At 36.0% G+C, this 15446-nt stretch overlaps 2 protein-coding genes and 1 pseudogene across 4 annotated transcripts in view; 2 read left to right on the top strand and 1 right to left on the bottom strand.

Annotated features, from left to right (window-relative positions):
* LOC113763212 (2-oxoglutarate-Fe(II) type oxidoreductase hxnY-like) overlaps positions 1-6564 on the top strand; it is a 31044-nt gene extending 24480 nt beyond the window's left edge. For 2 of the 3 annotated variants that reach the window (XM_027306957.1, XM_027306958.1), the window contains one exon: positions 3656-3820. In XM_027306957.1, coding sequence (XP_027162758.1) covers positions 3656-3728 — 73 coding nt within the window. In that variant the 3' untranslated portion in view covers positions 3729-3820. Of the gene's footprint in view, positions 1-3655; positions 3821-6524 lie in introns of those variants that run through there. The other variant, XM_027306959.1, reaches the window with a different exon arrangement.
* Positions 6565-8218: 1654 nt separating this feature from the next.
* On the bottom strand, positions 8219-9215 carry LOC113759875 (annotated as a pseudogene).
* A 1262-nt stretch (positions 9216-10477) lies between these two features.
* Positions 10478-12631, top strand: LOC113761742 (2-oxoglutarate-dependent dioxygenase mpl2-like). Its single transcript, XM_027304855.1, has 5 exons — positions 10478-10495; positions 10573-10697; positions 11205-11400; positions 11786-11884; positions 11986-12631. The coding sequence occupies exons 2-5, from the start codon at positions 10629-10631 to the stop codon at positions 12039-12041; spliced, it is 420 nt and encodes a 139-aa protein (XP_027160656.1). The 5' UTR covers positions 10478-10495; positions 10573-10628; the 3' UTR covers positions 12042-12631.
* Positions 12632-15446: the final 2815 nt, after the last annotated feature.

Here is a 15446-nt window from a genome sequence, read left to right as displayed (position 1 = left end):
AATCTCAAAACCCTGGGGTTGCTTCATATAAATTTGTTCTTCAAGTTCGCCATGTAAGAAAGCTGTCTTAACATCAAGCTGCTCTAACTCCAAATTATACATGGCTACTAAAGCAAGCAAAACACGAATAGAGCTATGTTTAACAACAGGTGAGAATATATCATTAAAATCAACACCTTGTACCTGACTATAGCCCTTTGCAACTAATCGTGCTTTATACCTTGCATCTTCAACCCCTGGAATACCTTCCTTCTTCTTGAAGACCCATTTGCATCCAACAATTTTCTTAGCTGACGGCGGCTTTACAAGAACCCAAGTTTCATTACGATGAATAGATTCAATTTCTTCATTCATCGCAATCAACCACTTTGCAGAATCATCACAAGAAACTGCTTCTGAATAGGTGGAAGGCTCACCAACTGCATCAGTTTCTTCTGCAACAGACAAAGCATATGCAACTAAATTTGCATATCTTTGTGGTGGTCGAATGTCTCTCCTTGCTCTATCTCTGGCTATGGAATACTCTTCTTCTTCAGAACTATCTTCAACAGTAGATTCAGGTGTATCTACTGGCATTTGAATAGAAGATTTGGTCTGAGAAGGACCAGAACTGCCAATATCAAGCTCCACCTGCTTCTGTGTACTATCAGTGGTACAAGGACTAGAAGACTCCTTCTTGGAAGATAACATAGACAATTCATCAAAAGTAACATCTCTACTGATCACAAATTTTGGAGATTTGGGATCAGGACACCATAATCTGTATCCTTTCACCCCAGAAGCATACCCAAGAAAAATGCACTTTTTAGCCCTAGGCTCCAATTTTCCATCATTCACGTGCATGTATGCTGGACACCCAAAAACTTTTAAATTGGAGTAATCAGCAGGAGTACCTGACCAAACTTCCTCAGGAGTTTTGAAATCAAGAGATGCAGAAGGAGAACGGTTGACAATATAACAGGCCATATTGATCGCCTCTGCCCAAAAGTCGTTTGTCAACCCTGCATTAGAGATCATACACCTTGCTCTCTCCAAAAGAGTTCTGTTCATACGTTCGGCCACACCATTTTGTTGAGGCGTCATCCTGACGGTGTGATGCCGAACAATTCCTTCATTCTTGCAGAATTCATTAAATTCACCTCCACAAAATTCCATGCCATTATCTGTTCTCAACCGCTTAATGTGTTTTCCTGTTTGCTTCTCAATCAAAACTTTCCATTGCTTGAAAGTTAGGAAAACATCATTTTTATGCTTAAGAAAATATACCCAAACTTTCCTTGAATAATCATCAATGAAAGTCAACATGTACCTGGCACCACCTTTAGAAGGAGCACGAGAAGGACCCCATAGATCTGAATGAATGTAATCGAGAGTACCTTTTGTCTTGTGAATTGCTGGTGAACTGAAGCTGACTCTTTTCTGCTTCCCAAAAATACAATGTTCACAGAATTCCAATGGCCCGGTACTTTGACCACAAAGAAGTCCCCTTTTGCTTAGTATGCCTAAGCCTTTTTCGCTCATGTGCCCCAAACGCATATGCCATAATTTGGTGATGTCTGTATCTGACAAAGATGATGTTGAAACAGCAGCAGCACCTGTCACAGTAGATCCCTGCAAAATATACAAAGTGCAAGATCTGTGTGCCTTCATCACAACAAGAGCTCCTCGAGTGATTTTGAGAACTCCGTCTCCACCTGAATACCTGCACCCGATAGACTCAAGAGTGCCCAAAGAGATGAGATTTTTCTTCAAATCTGGAACATGTCTAACATCTGTGAGCGTCCTCACAATACCATCGTACATTTTAATCCGGATTGTGCCTTTGCCAACAACTTTACAAACAGCGTTGTTGCCCATTAAGACAACTCCACCTTCAGCTGATTCATATGTTGAAAACCAGTCCCTATTGGGACACATATGATATGAACAACCCGAATCTAAAATCCACTCATTGTTAGACCTAAAATTATTTTCCGTTGCACAGAAAATGGTTCCATCATTCTCATCAGCTGCTATACTAGCCTCAGCGGATTCAGTATTTTTCTCAACAAATTTCCCTTTTTGCTTTTCTTTATTTTTCAATTTAAAGCAATCAGAGATAACATGGCCCTTCTTTTTACAATAATTGCACACCACATTTTTATGTCTGGATTTGGATCTACTTCTATTTTCTGTGTTTCTCTTTTCAGATCTACCCCGAACAAACAAGCCATCGGCTTGACTCCCACTAGTTTCCCCAGTAATATCCCTATCTATCTGCTCTTTAGATTTTAATGCAGATTTAATTTCCCGATACGAAATTGTTTCCTTTCCATAAATCATAGTATCGCGGAAATGCTTAAAAGACTGGGGAAGGGAACACAAAAGTAATAGGGCTTGATCTTCATCATCAATTTTCGAATCTATATTCCCCAAATCCATAATAATGGAATCAAATTTATCAAGATGGGAGAGTATAGATGTACCTTCAGACATCCGAAGCATGTACAAACTCTGCTTCAAATATAGCCGATTTTCGACTGTCTTCTTCATATACAAGGCTTTCAATTTATCCCACATAGCCTTGGCCGAAGTCTCCGTTGCTACCTCACGCAATACCTCATCGGAGAGGTTTAAGATTATGCTGGATCTGGCCTTCTTATCCATATCGGCGAAATCCGCATCCTTGACATCTTCTGGTTTGTTCTCGATTCCGTGAATCGCTAGATCAACTCCGTCTTGAACAAGAATGTCCTCCATCTTGAGCTGCCACATTCCGAAGTTGACATTCCTGTCGAATTTCTCGACAACCGTCTTTGTTATCGTCATTGTTGCCACAAATTCTGTAACTTGAAGTTTGTCTCAAAAAACTGGCCAAACAAATATGCAAGTCTCGTGAGCGGGCCCCACAGGGTGAGCGGGCCCCACGAGATAGGCGGGCCCCACGGGATGAAAGGACCCCACAAGGTGAGCGGGCCCCACGGATAAACGGACCCCACAGGATGAGTGGGCCCCACAGGATGGACGGACCCCACCAGATGAACGGGCCCCACCAGATGAACCTGTCTTGCAAAATATAACAACCAGCTCTGATACCAGTTTGTTAGGACCGGGCCAGGAATAGACAAACTCAAGTTAGCACAAAGTAGGCGGTATAACCGACCATATAATAGATAGGCGGTAGATACCAGCCATATAATAATTAGGCGGTAAAACCGACCATATAAAGACGGATAACAAAGCAAATAAAAGACACAGAAGATTTACGTGGTTCGGTCAAATTGACCTACGTCCACGGGCGAGGGAGGAGCAATATTTCTACTATGAAGAAGAAATACAAAAGACCGTAGGAAAGTGGTTCCTAGGCCAATAGGCACTTACAAAAGAGTTTAGAAAATATTCCTAAACTCAAATCAAGAGAGCCTAAAATATTTAACTGAATGGGCTAGATGACTCAAGAAGCTAATAGCCCATATAACTCTCTTGAGTGGTGCAAGTTAAATCCTTCAATGGACCCTTCTATTTATAGGCCTCGAGTAGCCGACTTCTCTTCAGCAGGCTCCGATGTGGGATGAGAAGGAAATGAAAAAATTATGCCACAAGTCAAAGCTTGCGGCTCTGACAAAACAACAGTAATGGTCTTATTGTGTCATTGATTTATTGTATCTGTATTCAGGTTCCCACCCGTCACATGTGGAGCTTACTTGATGCAGAGATATGAAGATACGTATGGTGATCAGAGCTCCTAGGATAGTTCGACCCTTGATTGGCAAGGCATCTGTTGTTTCATGTAACGTATGGTGGATAAACATTCTATCAGTTGGTTTCCACTTTTTCACTCTTTTTTTTTTTTTTGCGGGTGGCAGGCTCCGTTTTTTTCTCTTTTTTTTGTGGTAAAAGTAGAAGTTTATTTTAGAAAGTATCTAAGTGTATTTATTGACATAATAAGTTAAATATAATTTGAATGTACTCATGAATACTATAAAACTAGTGTGAATATCCGTGCTACGCACGGTACTGACATTATTGAAAAAATGAAAATAAAAGGGTGAATTAAAAAAGGTTAAAAAATTGTACCAACACAATTAAAATATAATATCTGTCTAACAATAGTTTGAAATATTATAGAATGTTTATATTATTCAAAAATTACCTTTTTTCGGAAGATAGATCCTGAAAAAATAATAAAAATTTATATTAGAAAATGAATGATAATGAATAAAAATGAATGTAATTAAATGTTGTTAAAATGAAATATTTACAGATATTATGCATTCGATTTGATAATCTTGTATGAAGGTGCGATCACTCTTAACATCAATCAACTTTTAGTACGAAAGTCAAAATTGGTGATTTAATTAATTCTGTTGAATTTTGTGGAATGCGTACTAGAAATGAAAATGCACGATCTTCGCAAGAATTAATTCATTGGTTGAATAGCCTATCACTATTGTCTTGAAAATTAAGTACGTGCGAAATTCAAAATTAGTGTATTTTTTTTACATAGTTTATAAATAGCATTATAAAAAATAAACATATATCGAGAAATTCTATCTTCCTTTGTAATTCTCTGAGATAAGGAGCATCACAACCAAATACGAATCATGCATGTCTGTCCTGTAGATTAAGATGCATGATACTACTGAAATTTTTGATTTGTATGTTAACATTGTACATGTTTGACAAATAAAATGTTATATACAATACAGAAAAATTTGTTGAAATTAAAGGTACATGAAATTAATTACCTAACAACAGTGTCGACCACGTCATTACAATGCATACACACTATTTTTGAAAAATAACATTCACATAATTGTCCACAATTTTTGTATAGCACATAAAACATGTTTTCTATGTTAATGCTCTGAATGTAAGCAAGTATTCAAAAATATTTAACCTATTAATAATGAAAGAATGTATAGGTTATGATTATAAATTTAAAAAATTTGTGCAGTAATTAAATTAAATACAGTAAGTTTACCGTATGCATGATTGTATATTCGGATATTCATATTTTCTTTGAATTTGCTATCAACAATGCTTGTGATGTTGTAAAATTGTTTCACCTTAACCACGTAACTAACTTTCGAGCATATGTATCATTTTCAAACCTACAATTTTTTTGAAATACATGTTAATAAGAGTATGAAACAACATTAGAAATTTGATATAATGTTACTGATGGAACTCACCAATCGTGCAAGTATCGAACAAAATATAAATTGTGATTGATATACAATTTGCTAGGTCCAATTGTATAAAGTGATGGTATTGCATAGCATGGTTATATTTGCTAAAAAACTATTCAAATTATATAGAGTACTAGTGTGAATACCTGTGCTACGCACGGTGTTGACATTATTGAAAAAATGAAAATAAAAGGGTGAATTAAAAAAGGTTAAAAAATTGTACCAACACAATTAAAATATAATATCTGTCTAACAATAGTTTGAAATATTATAAAATATGTATATTATTCAAAAATTACCTTTTTTTGGAAGATAGATCCTGAAAAAATAATAGAAATTTATATTAGAAAATGAATGATATCTGAATAAAAATGAATGTAATTAAATGTTGTTAAAATGAAATATTTACAGATATTATGCATTCGATTTGATAATCTTGCATGAAGGTGCGAACACTCTTTACATCAATCAACTTTTAGTACGAAAGCTAAAATTGGTGATTTAATTAATTCTGTTAAATTTTGTGAAACGCGTACTACAAATAAAAATGCACGATCTTTGCATGAATTGATTTATTGGTTGAAAAACCTATCACCATTGTCCTGAGAATTAAGTACGTGCAAAATTCAAAATTAGTGTATTTTTTTTTACATAGTTTATAAATAGCATTATAAAAAATAAACATATATCAAGAAATTCTATCTTCCTTTGTAATTCTCTGAGATAAGAAGCATCACAACCAAATACGAATCATGCATGTCTGTCATGTAGATTAAGATGCGTGATACCACTGAAATTTTTTATTTCTATATTAACATTGTACCTGTTTGACAAATAAAATGTTATATACAATACAGAAAAATTTGTTGAAATTAAAGGTACATAAAATTAATTACCTAACAACAGTGTCGACCACGTTATTACAATGCATACATACTATTTTTGAAAAATGACATTCACATAATTGTTCACAATTTTTGCATAGCACATAAAACATGTTTTCTATGTTAATGCTCTGAATGTAAGCAAGTATTCGAAAATATTTAACCTAGTAAGAATGAAAGAAGGTATAGGTTATGATTATAAATTTAAAAAATTTGTGCAGTAATTAAATTAAATAGAGTAAGTTTACCGTATGCATGATTGTATATTCAGATATCCATATTCTCTTTGAATTTGCTATCAACAATGCTTGTGATGTTGTAAAATTGTTTGATCTCAATCACGTAACTAACTTTCGAGCACATGTATCATTTTCAAACTTACAATTTTTTGTAATACATGTTGATAAGAGTATAAAACAACATTAGAAGTTTGATGTAGTGTTACTGATGGAACTTACTAACTGCGCAGGTATCCAGCAAAATATAAATTGTGATTGATATACAATTTGTTAGGTCCAATTGTACAAAGTGATGGTCTTTCATAGTATGGTTATATTCGTTAAAAAACTATTCAAATTATATAGAGTATAAGTAAAAGTACTTGATTTACCTCTGAAATTTTATACGCAAATAACACATGTTAGTAAAATAATTATTTTTTGTAGCAGACTGATATTATAGGATTTGTAGTATATTCAATAACTTGATACTCAAATCACCGATGAGGCAAAGTTTGTCTAAATAAGCTTTACAGTACTCTAACTCCTTACAAAAGAAAAAAGTGCTAAATAGTTCTAATTGACATCACAAGTTACGGCAACGTGCCAATGGCATCTAAGTCTAATTTTTTTTTCGAGATCAAAATCTAGTCCTAATTGGTTCTGCTGTTTCTTGATCATGTTGTATGCTTCCGAATTAAAATTGTATTAAAATAGCATGTGAATGAGCATTTGTCTTTAATTAAGGAGTAAAAAGGATTTAAAGTATAAACAACAAACTATAAACGGTTTATGAAATAGATTATGGGAAAGTTTTAAATTTTAAATTTGACTGGTGATAGGGTTGGTTATAACCCACTACTTTTTATGTATTAAAATAAATACAAAAATCTAGACAAAAATCTATAACTCATTACTTGTTTCGTTTTTAGGATTTTTTTTAGGGTTAAATATAGTAAGCCCCCTTAACTTTACATTTAACTACATTTTACCCCCTCAACTTTACATTTAGTTGCACATTTGTGATTTTTTTGAAACATGATTGTAATTTGCAAAGCTCATTTGTAGTGGTGGTTATAGGGTTAGTGTAGTGACAAATATTTTTTAATTATAAAAATGTAACATTGTATTAAAATAGCATACGAATAAGCATTTGTCTTTAATTAAGGAGTAAAAAGAATTTAAAGTATAAATAATAAACTATAAACGGTTTATGAAGTAGATAGTGGGAATGCTTTAAATTTCAAATTTGATTTGTGATAGGATTGGTTATAAGCTACTACTTTTTATGTATTAAAATAAATACAAAAATTTAGAAAAAAAGAATGAAAAGTTTGAAAGTTATTAAGAGGGTTTCTGCTAAAAAACCCCTTCTACACTACATATAGATGTAGATACGCTGTGAACAACTAAATACTTCTACGACTATCAAAAAAAAAATGCACGAACTAAACGAAAATGACGACTCACTTGCGGATACACTTCTCCGAGGCCTAGGCCAATCAGCCATGTTGTCCTTCCTCCTGGATTTATTTGTCGTAGCCCATGAACCATGTTATCCAAAATGCAAGTTTGGAGGAGCAAAAAGAAAGCCCTTCCCTTCTCCAAGTACGGACTACAGAATAAATGATAATACCTTTTCCGTCCGGCATTTTCGCTTGTCCCTGTACCATATCAACCGCGTTATGCAAAATGCAAGTTCTGCAGTGCCAAAAGAAATCCCTTCCCTATTCCCCTGCATTACCTAGAAATTACGTAGTACTTCTGTGCTTTGCACTCTCTGGATCTCCTCAACTGGTTGCTCCCGTGCAAAAAAAAAAATCTCCCGCACTCATTAAGGAGCAACAATATTCGATTTGAAGGGAAACCAAACTCTGGAAAATATTTTATTGATCTCACAATAGCAAGGAGAAACACAGAGTCATATTTTTACAACAAATCAGCTGATAACGTTGCAGGGTACAGACACATTTCGTCGCAGCTTATTAGAGACCACTGTGATACCCGAGTCATCCATAAGACAAACCATTGGATGAAGGCACACCAGCAGCAGGAAAAACTGAGAAATCACCAGTAACTTCGGTAGTTTGGAGTATACATGCAGCTTTCACCGAACTTCACCAGATCCGCAGGTCGAGGAAGCCGTGTTGCCACACCTACATAATAAGCAAACAGCATTTAGGCATACATCTCGTTTGAGTTTTAGAGATAAAAAAGGAGGGGCCTTTGAGCACCCGCATAGGAAAATATGTAAAGAGCACCCACCGAGCTCATATGCTTTTGCAGCAACACCAGCAGCAATATGAGCTGAGATTTTTCTGATATTTGCAAATGGAGGATAAATCATCCCCCGTGCATAATGCTCGTCTGTAACTTGCTTAGCCAAAGCTTCCGCTGTTCCAATATAGAGACTAAACGTATCAACATACTACACTACAATTAACAAGACAGCAAACCTCGACATGCAAATACTTACATGCTGCCAGAAGCATATCATCATGAACACAGAATTGCACCACACATGACCAAACCAAAACCAAATCCAGGAAATATGTAGCAATTGTTTGCCTGCATTCCCAAGACAGCATAATTTAGTTACTGTCCGCTCGGTTAATGGAGGAAACTGTGACAAAATCAGGAACATGAGAAATTTATTAAATCTGGCCAGGGACGTAAACTTTGCCGTTGAATTCAACAGGGTCAAATGGACTATAACCAGACAAAGTTGTTTGAAGCCAATGGAAGGAATGTTTGATCTGGAGATGGCTCTGTCCATGACAACTATGGAGGAGAAGTATATCCAGACAAAGTTGTTTGAAGCCAAGACTTTGAACCAGAATCAACTGAGTGAAATGCCGATGGTGGAAGCAGTTGGAGACTGCATAATTTGCTTGGAAGTTTTCGAGTCCGGCAAACAAGTTCCATGTAGGCACGTCTTCCATTCATCTTGTATGGCTCAGTGGCTCTCCGATCACAATTCTTGTCCTCTTTGCCGATCCACAGTTCTCACTGCCACCTAAACATCTTTTCCTGTCACTTCATCATTTGAAAATACACATTCTTTTATTTTTTTTCCCCTTCGATTTTGCATCAATTAATTATTTCTGTAACATGAATCATGCTCCGTTGTCATAAATATAGACTTGGAGCTGATTAATCGGACGCTACAATTTGTTATGAATATTCATGCTCCTTTATTAGATATCGATTGGAAGATGCAGACGTCCTTTACTTCCTTCTATTCCCCGAGTTTTTCATTTTTCCCCTTTGTTTCTCTTTTTATAAGCAGACATGTAATGCACCGAGACATAGGATCCAAAGCTGCGTTAAAGCATTTGTGTTGTAAAAGTTTAAAGACGTATTTCTTCTCCTTCTGGGGTTAACGAATCTGTCCGTTTGGATTAGCTATTTTTTTATTTTTAGGGTGTTTTTGAAATCCTTTTGAATTTACTGTAGCAGAGTTTTTAGCGTATATTTTGAGATATTTAAGAGTAGTAGAGTTCTTAGAATATATTTTAAAATATTTCTTAAATATTAAAAAAAATTTAGACTACTTTTTAAAATATTTTTAAAAAATTTTATAGTATATAAAAAATTAATTTTTAAGAAACTGATGAATCCAAACAGTTCCTTATTCCTGGGTTTTTCTCATTAGTGTTTACGGAAACTTTATTAGCATATCTAAATAATACTTAATCTATTGTATGAATAAAGTAGACACTTGTAGGTATTAACTTCTCTCACATTTATGTATTTTTTCAATTGATCTCCACTCTTCTAAGAAAAAAAATTAACACATAAACGCATCGAGTACTTATCCACAAAAGAATTAAATGAGTCCATGCACACTTTTGTGGCACAAAAATGTAGCGTAAATGATGATGAATCAGCTCCACACGTTCATTTCCATCGCATGCCGAGTTACGTGGTCGATTGGAATGGAAACTGGAATGTTAGGACCAGACAAGACAATTCAATGATCGAACAATGGAAATACCTAAAAGTTAAGGATGAGCGTTAAAAGTCAGGTTGAAAATATTAGTGGTTAGTGAAATTAGATTGAAACATTATTATTATTTATATAACAAAACTATTAATGGTTTATCAACGTTTATAACTCTCAAATTAATGGCATCGATGATCTTCATATTATCCGGATAAGAGATCTGTTTTGGTGCTATCTTATCTGCAAAATTCCAATTTCTAACCACAAACTCAAGAGGTAGGTGATACTGTCAGATTTTTTTTATATATGGCGGGCTCATCACTTTTTTCGGTGTTCTTTATATTTGCTCTTAGACCATAGAGTTGAAAAAGCCATCGACGAACAAAAGCTTCCGGCAGCATCTGCAAATATGGCGGCACTGAATTGCATAGACCTCTCCAATTCCGACATACAAAAATCTGTCTCTCTCCTCAGACAGGCAGGCACTCCACTCCTCCTTTTCTTTTTATTCCCCCCCCACAACACCTGCTATCGTTCGATTTAAGTTTATTTTTGTGCATTCTTTGGTCTACCTGTGGGGTAAATTTACAGTTTTTTCCGATGATGAGTAATTTAGTTTGAAGGTTGAAGAACTAAAGGAGTGAATATATGAGTAGAAAGTGGGACTAATACTTCTTAGCAAGTAATGAATTGTTCAGTTGTTAAGTTAGTATATAGTATTTCCATGCAACGATGCAATAGATACAGTAAGTAACGTAACGTAACTCTGCATCTCAATTCTATGATCACTTTTATTGATTAGTGCTGCATTAATTTGTTATTGCAGCTATACATGGATAACCTGTTCTTGCCTGCACAAATACTCTTACAATAATATACACCTTTATCTAAAGCCGTTTCCATTCTCCATATCAGTGCTTACCAATGATTGGCATCATTCTGGGAGTTGAGTTACTTACTCCTAATGATGTTATCGTTTATTTAGGCTTGCTCGGACTCTGGATTTTTTTATGTAGTCAATCATGGTATCAGACCAGAATTTATGGATGAGGTCTTTTCTCAAAGCAAAAGGTTCTTTAGTCTACCACTTGATGAAAAGATGAAGCTTCTCAGGAATGAAAAAAACCGTGGTTACACTCCTCTTCTAGATCAGCATCTGGATCCTGTCAACCAGATACATGGTTTGTTTTCTCATACCTATTGCGTTTATCCTAATTTTTATATCCGATGGTTGTTTATACCAGAATATAAGGACAGGTGTAGCCAATGCATTATACAAGTGAATAGTTGGAGTTCATTCTCTTGTCGCTTTAGAGTATTTTCATTTTCAGCTACACTTTCCGGCCTTACATGTTGACTATATCAACTCCTGGTTGTGGCTATATTTGCATTGCTATCAAATGTCACTTATCAGGCCTCTTTTATGTTGTTTATATGCTCCTTTTCTTTCTGCATCCTCTGTTCTCTTATGTGATGTTTGTACATGCCACTTACCAGAATGAGCAGCAGAACTAAGTTCGTGTTTTTATTTGAGCTAAGCATTTCTGCGCCCTGATGTTCTTGTAGGAGATTATAAAGAAGGATATTCCATTGGTGTGGAAGTACCAGAAGATGATCCTCAAGCCGAAAAACCACTTCATGGACCAAACTTGTGGCCTACAGCAGGTAACTTTGCTACACAATTATTGTTACATGTTGAACATCAATCTTGCTTCATAAATCTTGCAAATCTTTTGGTTAAAACTGGAATTTTTTTTTCCGTAAAGATATTTTGCCTGGATGGAGAGAAACTATGGAGAGATACCACCGCGAAGCACTGTAAGTATTGAGATGCCTATCATGCATCAGAAAAACTATCTATTTTTCTTGCATGTGGTTGTACTCCTCAGTGCTGCAGAAGTAACTTAATGTCAAGTACTGACCTGAATCATCTTTGCTGTTGTATGAGTAAGCAGCGGATCAATTTAGTTAATCATATTGATTAATCATCTTTGGGTGCAAGGGTATATTTTTTTCTTAACCAATTTGCATTTCCATCACCTTAACAACATTTGATGTGTTAAATTTTGATGAAATTGGTGGTTGGGCCACTTAGATTGTAAATTGCTGGCCATCCGGTTAAATTACTTAATTCGATGTCACTGATGCATAAGATGTTATATCTCTGCTCCCATGCGGTTGTATATTTACAAAATCAGATAAATCATTATTTCTTTTAGCAGAACAGTCATTATTGATGAATATGTGTCATCAAATCGTGTTGAGTAAGTCCAAATACATAGCTTTTGTATTCGCTCTCATTTCTAATACATTAATTGATTAGACTTAGACACAATTTTTTGACTCGCCTATGATGTCTTTAAGCACTTGCTTGAATCCACACATTCACTGTTAATTCTTCCTAGTTTGAAGAATGGAATTCCTGTGTTAATTAGTCAAGGTACATTAAACCAATGATCACCACCATTTCTCAAGCGAGAACTTACTCCATTTTGGTTCATCATTTGACCATTGAAATATTGGTGCTTTTCATTTGGAAAGGCTTTATCCTTGTTCCAAGGTACAATACTAGTCAATGATGTTGAAAATGAAACTGGAAGTCATTGGTCTGCGTTCTGGCATCTTTTCTAATTGGCCAAATTTGAAAGGTTCTTGATTATTATCTTGTGAGGTACTTTCAGCAGTTCCCTTATCCCAAATCTTTCCTACACTTTAAGCTTCTACATCTTGCAGAAATGCCTTTAACCAGCTTGTTTGATAACCGAACATCCCTCTCTATCTTTAAATTCTGTCGCGTTCAAGTGAGGTTGCAAAGGGCTAGTTTGCTAGGAATTATAGCCCTGAGCACTTGACCTGGATGGAAACCTTTTTGATCATCAGAAATGCTAAGGCGATCCTATTGCAATTTTGCGGCTGCTACAATTATGAAGTCAGAGGCTTGCTGGACAGTTTTTCCACAAGAAGGCTGTATTTATAAGCTGAACATGAGCTTGATTAATTCTGCAAGTACACAATCTGCTGAACCGAGAGAGAGGAATATATGGTGCAGGTGCCCACAGTGACTTTGGCTTGCTTCACCTTGTTAGCCAGCACGATGAATGTCATTTGGTCTTCAGTATACAGCAACGATTTGGAATTAGATTGCTTAGGACTGATCCGCATAAATTATTCTTGAGTGGGCCCATGAACGTGCTGTTCCATTGCAGATATGCAAGGACAAGGCATGTTGAGCCTCAGATTTGGGAAAACGTGGTCACGCAGCTAAAAAGGTAAATCGGCCTTTTTTCTCTGCAAACAATCAGTTTTCATCTTTAAGTAGAAACGAATTTCCCTGTTCCTCTCTGATTCCTTGTTTGGTGTGTTTGGACATTTACGATACACTTGATATGGGATTTTGTTCGGTCATTATTAATCATTCTGTTAAGTTGTTGTTGGCCAGAAGAGATCTGCTACTTGGTTTGCAATCGTCACGTACGTGAAGGTTTGGTCGTTAATTTTCTCATTACAAGTTTTGTCTTTTTTTCGTCACAAATGTCGCTCTTGGAACACGGGGTAATAGATGAGAACTGCCAAGGTTGTTTAGTTTAGTAAATTTAAGTTTGACCTCTAACAATGCCAAGGTGGATCACAGAAAACTTTTGTAATGTTTTGGACGATGTAATTGTTACGGACCCGGCCAGATGACAAACTCAAGTTAGCCATAACAGTAGGAGGCGGTATAACCGACCAGATTATAATAGATTAGGCGGTAGATACCAGCCATATACATAATTAGGCGGTAAAACCGACCATAATAAAGACGGATCAAACAAAGCAAATAAAAGACACAGAAGATTTACGTGGTTCGGTCAAATTGACCTACGTCCACGGGCGAGGGAGGAGCAATATTTCTACTATGAAGAAGAAATACAAAAGACCGTAGGAAAGTGGTTCCTAGGCCAATAGGCACTTACAAAAGAGTTTAGAAAATATTCCTAAACTCAAATCAAGAGAGCCTAAAATATTTAACTGAATGGGCTAGATGACTCAAGAAGCTAATAGCCCATATAACTCTCTTGAGTGGTGCAAGTTAAATCCTTCAATGGACCCTTCTATTTATAGGCCTCGAGTAGCCGACTTCTCTTCAGCAGGCTCCGATGTGGGATGAGAAGGAAATGAAAAAATTATGCCACAAGTCAAAGCTTGCGGCTCTGACAAAACAACAAATCTCCACCTTGGCATAATTTTGAGTCTTATTATCGACAATAGCAAAATTGCTCCACCTTCTCCACATAAGCCCCAATGGGCGTAAATCACCAACAATGAACACCAACCAAATCCAAGCACTGCTTGAATTTGTAAACTGGAAGAGGTTTCGTAAACATGTCAGCTGGATTGTCCTTGGTATTGATTTTCTGAATAAGGACTTTTCCCTCAGCAATGATATCCCGAATGAAGTGATACTTCACATCAATGTGTTTCGTCCTCTCATGATACATCTGATCTTTAGTCAAGTGTATGGCACTTTGACTATCACAGTGAATATCAATAACACCTTGATATAGACTTAGCTCGCTAAATAAACTCTTCAACCACAAGGCTTCTTTGATTACCTCGGTCACAGCCATATATTCTGCTTCAGTAGTAGACAAAGCTACGACAGGTTGTAGAGTAGCTTTCCAACTAACAGCACAACCGCCAATGCAAAATACATAGCCTGAAAGTGATATTCTCCTGTCAAGATCCCCAGCGTAGTCTGAGTCTACAAAACCAACCAAAGTGTTATTATTTCTTCCAAACTCCAAACATGCATTTGAAGTACCTCGCAAGTATCTGAGAATCCACTTCACAGCTTGCCAATGTGCTTTACCAGGGCAAGACATATATCTGCTAACAACACTGACTGCTTGTGCAATATCTGGACGAGTACAAACCATTGCATACATAACACTGCCGACTGCACTGGAATAAGGAACCCGTGCCATATAATCTTCCTCTTCATCTGATTTTGGTGATTGAGCAGCAGATAGCCGAAAATGGCTAGCAAGAGGAGTAGATACTGGTTTAGCATCTTTCATGCCAAAACGCTCCAAAACTTTCTCAAGGTAATTTTTCTGGGTCAAGAACAACTTTCCCTACTCCTCGATCTCTTTTGATATCCATGCCAAGAATTTTCTTAGCTGCTCCCAAATCTTTCATTTCAAATTCACTATTTAACTGCAGTTTCAAAGTGTGAATTTCTGACAAA

The sequence above is a fragment of the Coffea eugenioides genome, chromosome 2, assembly GCF_003713205.1.
Source record: "Coffea eugenioides isolate CCC68of chromosome 2, Ceug_1.0, whole genome shotgun sequence".
In the NCBI taxonomy this organism is placed as follows: domain Eukaryota; kingdom Viridiplantae; phylum Streptophyta; class Magnoliopsida; order Gentianales; family Rubiaceae; genus Coffea; species Coffea eugenioides.
Note: the sequence above shows the minus strand (reverse complement) of the source record. Positions and strands in the feature narration are given on the sequence as shown.